This window comes from Echinops telfairi, unplaced genomic scaffold (assembly GCF_000313985.2).
Source record: "Echinops telfairi isolate 266 unplaced genomic scaffold, ASM31398v2 ScPeMD7_7410;HRSCAF=8448, whole genome shotgun sequence".
NCBI lineage: Eukaryota > Metazoa > Chordata > Mammalia > Afrosoricida > Tenrecidae > Echinops > Echinops telfairi.
This window is the reverse complement of record NW_022111310.1, coordinates 7,031,836-7,041,372: the sequence shown is the minus strand read 5'-3', so window position 1 is coordinate 7,041,372 and position 9,537 is coordinate 7,031,836. Positions and strand designations below refer to the sequence as shown.

Sequence of the window (9,537 nt, the reverse complement as noted above, 5' to 3'; positions counted from 1 at the left end):
TCATAGCAACACTACAGCATAGGGTAGATCTGCCCTGATGGGTTTACTAGACTGCAACTCTTTAGTAGAAAGCCTGTCTTTCTCCCTGGCTAAGGACGTAGATGGAAGAAAATTATATAGCAAATTTTGCAACATCATCGTGTTTCCCTGAAAGAGAATGTATTAAATTAGCGATGCATTTCCACTGATTGGTAGGCACAAGGATTTGTGTGTTTTGTATTAGTAGGACTTTATTACGTTCCACCCTCCTGCTTTGGATTAGTAGGACTTTAGGCTCATATGAGAGTTTAATATGGTTATAAAGATAAAATAATAAATGTTAATTTTCTTACTCTGTCACACTGCTACAGTTTGTTAATTTACTTTTTTTCTGTTTCACAAATTAGTAGTAATTCCATTCTTATGCATCATTTATATTTGCTCTTGATATTTTTAAGTTTTTATTTTAATCCTTGTTTAAATAGAGAAGTTGGCTACTATTTTCTGTTTAAGAAAAAGATCTTTTAATAAATAATTATTAACATTTCCTTAAATCTTAAACCAGTCTCCTTTCTCACACACTGCTTCCCTTAACCATTCCTCATTGACACTTTTAAAAGTATCATTTCTTTAGCATCCTCACCAAGTTGTTGAAATTGTTTTTTATACCGAGAAATCTTAACCGAGATAACATTTCATTAAAATTCTAATCAGCAGGTTACAAAAATAGTATAACTGTCCATTCAGACCCATACCTTTGTTCAAAACCCATACCTTTGTAAAGAAAAATCTTAATTTGGTTAAAAATAAAATAGAGCTAATTTACCAGGTATCTCAATCTTGTCCTGGAGGTGGAACATTCAGCATCCACCAACATGGTTGTAGTTATTTGAGCTTAGGAGATCAAGGGTTACCCTCACAAGGGAATAATGATGTCATTTACTTAATCTTTTCTTTTTTCTCTCTCTGAGTAATGCTACTTTTAATTGATATTTACTTGAAAGCCAAAGTTTGGGAAACTACTTGTTTTTGCTTCACAACTCCTTTATTTAGCTCTATGAAGGGTTTTGTATTTATGGAGTTACTATCTGCCTCTTTGAAATTAAACAATTTTTTTTCTTTTTTGTGTCAACAGAGTAATTATTCTTACCTTCAGAATTCTTCATTGAACGTTCTTCTTTTTTTCTGTTTTCCCATCCTTAATTGAATCCTTTATATCTTCAAATTTAGCATAACAGATCTTCCTCAGTCCTAATTTTTCTTAACACTTATATTTTTATGAATCTTTTAGTGCTTCATTGTAATCTTATTTTTCTCATTTTAAATATTACTTCTCAAATTCTTTGATTCCTTATTTGCCCTAAGAGATTCTGCTCAATGCTATTAAAGTTAATCCAGCCAATATGCTTTTAAATTATTCTATCCATTTTGAATTGTTATCCAGATCTATTTTCCCTTCTTTGAATTCTTAGTATCCTTCTTTTCCTCTTTCTTTGCATCACCCGATTCTGCATTGACATCTTTCTTAGCATCTTTCTTTGCATCTTTCTTAGCATCTTTCTTAGCATCTTTCTTATCTTTTATGGAACCTTTCTTGGACTCTTTCTTAGTATCAACAGTTGATTCACTGCTTGCCTTGCTGGGCTTCTTTTCATCTTTCTTATCCTTTTTACTATCTTTCTTCTTTAAATCCTTCTTGTCCTCATCCTTTGATTGAGTATCTTTCTCTTCAGTTGTTTTTACATCTTTTGCATCCTTCTTTCCACCCTTATCCTTCTTTGCATCTTCTTTTCCAGTTTCAGATGGTGCGGCTGAAACCTTGACCTTCTTTGAATCTTTCTTTTCTTTCTGAATTTCTTTCTTTACATCTTCTTTTTCAGTTTTGGTAGCTGACTCCTTGACCTTCTTTGAGCCTTTCTTTTCTTTCTTGGCATCTTCCTTCACCTCCGCTTTTTCACTTTCAGTGTCTGTATCGGTACCCTTCACCTTCTTGGCCCCTTTCTTTTCTTTCTTGGCATCTTCCTTTACCTCCGCTTTTTCACTTTCAGTGTCTGTATCGGTACCCTTCACCTTCTTGGACCCTTTCTTTTCTTTCTTGGCATCTTTCTTTACCTCCGCTTTTTCACTTTCAGTGTCTGTATCGGTACCCTTCACCTTCTTGGACCCTTTCTTTTCTTTCTTGGCATCTTCTTTTACATCTCCTTTTTCACTTTCAGTGTCTGTATCGGTACCCTTCACCTTCTTAGACCCTTTCTTTTCTTTCTTGGCATCTTTCTTATCTTTCTTAGAATCTTTCTTTATAATTCCCTTTTCACTTTCAATCTCTGGTTCTGCACTTTTGCCCTTCTTTGACTCTTTTTTAACTTTTTGGACATCTTTTTCATCCTCAGATTCAAGAGGTATATCCTTGCCTTTCTTATCTTTATTTGATGCCATTGAAAATTTGGATTCTGTTTCTGAATCTGATTTGTCCTTTTTGTCTACTTTCTTGTCTTCTTTCTTTGGAGGTAATTGTGGTCTGGCATGTGCTTCTCTCAAAAACTTCCTGGAGGTTGGTCTGGTTGGGGGCCGCCTCCTTGCAGCTAAATAGACAGATGGTCGCTCAGAAATAGTCATTAAAGAACGATGCATCCATAATGGTCGCGTTCGACCTTCCTTTAATTTTTCTTCACGATAGCTCTGAAATATTGTTTAGAATAATGATGAGTAATGTGTGTAACACAAATTGTATTGTGAAATACCAAATGCATTTTAAATTCAACCATGATAAAATTACATTTGGATGAAGAGTGGACAAAGGGAAGATTTCATAGTCTATTCTACTTTACCATTCTTATTTTCACTTACAGAAAAACCTCACTTTAAACCGAATCTCAATTTCCAGGATCCTCATTATTCTGTCCAGATTTTATACTATAATTGCTATAGAGCTATAGTGAATAATGTTATATCAAATTGCTTTACAATATAAGAATTGTTTTGTTTTGCTTCATTTAGAAACATTGTGTGTTTGAAAATGCTCGAAATATCTTGCCAACCCAACTTCCATCCCTATGAATAGTAATTCTCTGTGCTTGTTAACTATATAAGTTCTGTAATGTGGAAATGTTAAAAATAATTATTTAATGTGAAATAAAGCAAAATTGTTAGACCATGAAATGCAAATAAAATATATCTATCTCCCCCAAAGAATTGGAATCATCTTTTAACTGTGCTGTTCAACTTGATGTGACTATTTAAAATGTGTTTAAATAAAATATAAAATCCAGTTTCTCATCTGCACTAGTCTCATTAACGTGTGCAATTGTATTGTACTGCAAAGCTATAAGCAGTTTCTACCAAATACAAAAACTATGTGTGTGTGTGTATTGGTGCCTCTCTGTGCATGTATTACTTCACAAATTTATGACTAGTTCAATTACATAGTGTTTAAAAAACTTACAGAAACTGATTTTTCTTCTAATTGGGAAGGTGTTGATCTTCTTTTTGTTCCGGGCCGGGGTGGTTTTGGAAATGCTAGGGCGAAGTGTTGTTGATTCCATGATTTTTTGCTTAATTCACTGACTAAATAAAGTAGGAAAAGATAAAACAAGCTTTTTGGAATTAATGGTTAAAATTTCATCAAACTTACATAGTAAATAAAATAATATTGTAGAATGACTAATCAAATGATTTATATTGTAGCCTAGTTTGTTGACTTGTTTTAAAATGTTTGCTATTAATATGAGAAAGTAAAATTCGGTTATTCTATGTTGACCAACTTTATAAATAGCTATATATAGTCATTATGAAAATGAGCATAGGGGAGAAACACTTTTACTTAAGTTTTTCCATCTCTTCCAGGTTCAGTTTCTGATTTATGTTCTTTTGGTTAGACTATAATTACATTGAGAGCACAAAATCTATAAATAACTCTAGCACCCCAAGGTACTTACTTAGCACACTGCTTGGCATAAGATATTCAGTAAATATATTATTGAATATAAGTGCTAATGTTTAAGATCCTCTTATCTATTATTTATTTTTCAAAAATAAAAATGCTACAAATCCAATTATTGCATTTTCTTGAGTGAAATATGAAAATTAACAAATAAAGAGTATTCACAGAATGGTAAAGTTTCCTGAAAATTGTAATAGAAATGATTAAATTTAGGTTACCATCAGATCATCAATGATTGTAAATATTTGGCATATTATTATTTGTGAGAAGAAAGAATTGTTCTGTGAGTCTCTTAAGGACAAGGGTTGAATCAATGGGGAAACTTTATAAAATGTCAGGCAGAATTAAAGAATAAATATAACCAATAAAAAATGTTTTAAAGGATAAATAGGAGTTGGAGTTACCTGAGATTTAAGCTGTTCAATATCAAACTGGTTTGCCTTGTGAAATAATGAAACTTTTTTTTGCTAATTTTAAAGTAGGTATGATCTATCAAGAACTACTGATTTGCTAATTATAAACTTGGTATAATCTAGAACAAGAGATTCTTGACATCAATGAAAAATTATTTTTCTTATGTCTATGTTGCTTTTCAATTGTAAATGATCTGATTTCATGATCTCTAATTGCTGAACAGATTTGCTTATTTGAATTTAAATTTTAAAATTAAATATAGCATGTTTATAAGTGTTATCTTGAGACCATGAGAAAGGTGCTTTGAAAAATTGATAGTTGATTTTCCATAATATTCAGTGAAAGTTTTATCATTTTGAATAAATATCATTTACCCCTGAATTTAATAACATGTTTTAAAAATAAATACTGGATTATAAGCCACCATTCTTACCTGGAACGTAATTATCATATGCTCCATAGTTTATTTTTCGGCTATTGAAAGAAAAGGGGTATGTTTAAGGATTTTATATAAATTATATATTTTTAATTTTTTAATGCATTTGTCATCAACTTGAGAAATATTTTCCCTTCAAATCTCTATTATTATGTAAGATTGCATCATCCATAGGAATATTAGAGCTGCTAAAATATGTGTTTTAACACAGATTTGAAAAGAAGTCAACCTTGGAGGACCAAAACATAAACCACATGCACGCAAACACACAGTAATCAGTGTTCCCTGTCTCAAATATATACAACATTAAAAACTGTAAAATATGATTTTCATTTTCTCAGCTGCATATTCTCAATTTTATTGCAATTGAATTTGAACTCCGACGTAATGATTGGAAGCACAACACCATCTCATGGGAAACTTTGGAGGAAATTTTGCTAAGCAAAGTAAGTCAAGCACAAATGGACAAGTACAACATGAGTCCACTGAGGTAAGCTTAAAAAGCACTCGGACATAGGGGGAAATGCCACGAAATGCATAAATTCTCAGGGAGAGGCCCAGGCACTCTGGCAGGGGTCAGCCCCAACCCAGGGATGCATATGGCAGCCAACTAAAATGAAGGGGGAAAGGGGAAGGAAAAAAAAGAGAGAGAGAGAATGTGGACAGTGGGGGAACAGGACACTAACCCACTCACAGGGAGGGTATTATAAATGTCTCCACAGGAAAGGGATAGAGGGACCAGACTTCAACCTGGTATGCCAAGCCTTGGGTGCAGCATACCATCATGAAGCAGCGAACTAACAGAGAGGTCTGCAGGGCCGAATCCATTCCCAGCTACGTCGGTCCTATCCCCAGAAGACTGCACTGCAGTGGACAGCACTGAAGACACAGCCCAGGGAGAGTGGCGGTCTGCCATGATTATGTGGGAACAAACTGAGAGGGGGCCGGGGAGAGAAAGAGAACCTCCTGTTGGCCCAACAAGTCCCAAGGAGGACACTCTTGCTCAGCGCAACCAAGGCACAGAGAGGACCACAGGGCTGGTCCCAATACGAGACCAGCCCTATGGTCCTCTTTGTGCCTTGGTTAATACATGTGCTTGTATACATCCCTCTATTTATACCTCTATAAATGTCCTTTGCCTTCTAGCTCCTTCCTCTGTTTTCTTTTACTATCGTCCTGTTCCACTATCATGTTCGACCTTCATTCAGCTCTCAGTAATTTCTCTCAACTACATTGCACTTGATCAAACCCACCAGACATTCTATACCCTCCTCACCGTTGATTTGAGATCTCTTTTTGTACCCTTCTCCCTGATTTGTAGGCTTCTCCTTTCCTTTCCCTCACCTCCCCCTCTCCACTGCCCCTCCGGAACCATCAGTCCCCATTGTTAAGATAGGGATTGTTTATTTTCCCTATCTTATATCGATATACATGAAAAAAAAGAAAAGAAGGAAAAAATCAACAACCAAAAAAAGGCTTGATCTAGTCTGATGAGGTACTGTGTTAGTCTGGGTAGACTAGAGAAACAAATCCATGGACACACATATGTGTATAAGAAAAATTTACCTACAAGAACAACTGAACATTGAGAAAACATCCCAGCCCAGACCAGATCAAGTCCATAAGTCCGATATTAGCCCATATGTCTGACACTAATCTATAAAGTCCTCTTCAAACTCATGAAACACATGCAATGATGCCGAATTTAGAAGATCACAGGCCATTCGGTAGAAAGTCTTTGGATCCAGTGGCATTGGAAACATCTCAGCACTTGCAGGGGTCTCTGCATGGCTTCTCCAGCACTCAGGGCTTCATCAGGGTGGGTCCACGTGTCTTGTCAGCGATGTCTCCTAGGGTGTGTGCAGAGAGCCTGCTACCTCCAAGGAGGAAATACCGGAATTCCCAGAATCCTATGCCCACACAGAAGCCTCATTGGCTATGACCTGATTGACAGGCTAGACTCCACTCCTACAAGCTTAATCCTTAAGCTTGCCCTCCAAGCCTTGCCCTCCAAGACTGAAGTCTATTTTGGGGATTCCTCGGGGGTCTTAGTTGCTTTGCTCTGCTTGCCACTCTGTTGCACTCCCTTCTTGTTTTGCCCCAGTGTGTGTGTGTTTGTGTGGAGGGGTCTCACCAGGCACAATTCCATACTGTGTCTCCGGTGCTGTCCCCTGCAGCACTGTGGATGTCAATTCAAATCACTCAGGACACTCAGTTGTTTATGAATGGGCTAAATGGCTGGTACCATGTCTCACAAAATGTCTTGAACTTGATAGAGTTTATTTTGAGAAATACAATTTATATATTTTTAAGATTATAATTTGATTTTTCAAACTTTCTGAAAATCCTTCATATTTGATATTTCACTTTGATGTATCTTCATTCATTTTACATATTGAAGAGTTTTATTTTCCATCTCCCTTTATCACAAAATAAATTAAGCTAAAGGATACTTCTATAATAATAGTCTCCCTGCACGGATAAGTTATTTTACATGCCAGCATACTTGTCCACACATGGTGTTTCTCATTGAGAATGTAATTAGCATTTTCGTTCATCTTTTCTATGAAGGACGGGCCCTTACCCTCTAAATGCCAGAGACACTTCAGTCACAGTGACACAATTTTTCTATAAAATTTCAAATTACTCTCAAGGAACGGGTTCATGAATTCAAATCATGAATTTTGGAATTCTATATTACTCAAAACACAATATAGTGAGAGATAAAGTACATGTTATAGTTAAGAAGACTAACCCCAAACATGTAGCTATTTTATTGAAGTACAAACATTAGGTCTGGAATTAAAGGAATATTAAACATTGCTTGAAAATATGTCTCCGCTAAACACAGTATCTCTTTTTAACAATGACATAATGTAATTAACATTTCATTATACTACAGAGAATAATGATAAAGCTAAACAGTGATTTCAGTTATTTAAAAATAAAAGACTTACAATCTTGGTACAGACATTTCCCCCACTTATGCTTTGCCAGGAAGTAAGCATTGTAAATTCAGCCTGTGATGTTGACAGGTGACATCATAAAGAGATCAGAACACTGGGATTTAAGAAGACAAGCCAGAGGAGCCCATTTTACTTATGCCCTAAACTGTCTGAAATTCAGTCCTTCTCTGTTCAGCTGATAGTTTTTAAAATAGCTAATTCTTCCATGATTAAATCCTAGGCTTAACTGGCATTTGGTTATGTTAGGTAGCTAGATTTAGGGACAGGGGTGTTGTCCCTCCCATGCCTGCAAAGGCCCCCATATGGGAGGTTGGAAAGAAACCAGGCACACCAATTGGACACCTGTGGGAGAAACCCAGGACTGAGTATGCACAGACTAGGACCCCCTAGAACCAGGTAAAATCAAGACCTTGAACTCACCCACCTTAGGTACATCACAGGTGGGCCTAACTCAGCCAATGACGTCAACCAATACCTTCGACCACGCCTCCCTGAGGCAGGGGCAGGATTGAATAAAGCAGGAAGTATGCCCAGAGCACTTTCTTTTCCCTTTGCTCACTTAACCCTCTTGGCATCTCCCCTGGCCTGCCACCAGCCTTATTTTGTTCTGCCCTTGTTCAGGGGCATGATGTCAGGAGGGCCTCTTCATGCGGGACATGCATGGGATTGCCGAGGCCCGCTCCGGGCCTACTCGGGGCCCACGTGGACGTGGACTCTTGGCCTCTCAGACTCTGGGGATTCCCCAGTTCCACATGCGTGGGCGCTCTTTTCAATATGGTATTTTGTGCCCAGTTGTGAACCCCAGCACGGCATCCGCAAGGTTTGGCACGCATTCCATAAATACTGTGTCCCCCTTTGACACTGTAAAACCTAAATCCTTTCTGTTTGTTTATAAAAACTCACTTGGATTACAAATTGTGCCGCATTATGAGTTTTTTCCGTGTGTGCAGAGCAAGGAATGGAGGGATTACCCACTCCAGAAACCTAGCAGTTATAATGTAATTCCTGATATGGAAAAGAAAGACAAATCAAAACATTTATTTGTGAAGATATATTTTTCCTAATAAATATTCATTCTTTTAAAATTGTTTGCATAATTATTTGCATTGCCTTCCCAATCTTTACCAATGACTTGCATTTAAAACCTGAAGACATTGATTCTCTTTATCACCTTTAGAAATCATTTGCTCCTAGTTCGCAGGAATTAGTATTCTTAATAGAAGTAGGTCTCTTTGTACCTCCCAAGGATTTCATTTCCTTTAACTTGATATCCCTGTTTAGGATACTTCAGAAGGGATCCATTTGTTGCTTTGCCCCTGACATAAAATAAATGCTCAGTAGGAATTTCTTAAATAAATAATAAAGTAAATATAAGTGAATAAGAAATTGAAAAAAAAGGACACAAGACCTTCCAAGTTTTTACTAACTTGATTAAATATATGATATATTTAACTATACTTGCCCAAATTTTATCAGTAAATTTGAAAAGTTTGATTTGCTGCAAGATTTTTAAATCTGTAAATCAGTGGTTTAATGTACTCCATTTAAATCTATTAACATACATCTACTCTCATCATTGAAAGAATTTAAGAAAATTTCTGTTTGGGGGGTATTTTTTTAAATCGTTTTATTAGGGGCTCATACAACTCTTATCACAATCCATACATTCATCAATTGTGTAAAGCACATTTGTACATTCATTGCCTTCATCATTCTCAAAACATTTGCTCACCACTTAAGCCCCTGGCATCAGGTCCTCATTTTTTTCCCCTCCCTCCCTGCTCCCTGCTCCCTCATGAACC

General features: G+C 36.3%; 1 protein-coding gene across 1 annotated transcript; it reads right to left on the bottom strand.

Annotated features, from left to right (window-relative positions):
- Nucleotides 1-1,425: 1,425 nt before the first annotated feature.
- CYLC2 (cylicin 2) lies at nucleotides 1,426-7,743 on the bottom strand. The gene is made up of 4 exons (XM_004711065.1): nucleotides 7,727-7,743; nucleotides 4,767-4,807; nucleotides 3,422-3,543; nucleotides 1,426-2,658 (listed from the first exon to the last, which is right to left on the bottom strand). The coding sequence occupies exons 1-4, from the start codon at nucleotides 7,741-7,743 to the stop codon at nucleotides 1,426-1,428; spliced, it is 1,413 nt and encodes a 470-aa protein (XP_004711122.1).
- Nucleotides 7,744-9,537: the final 1,794 nt, after the last annotated feature.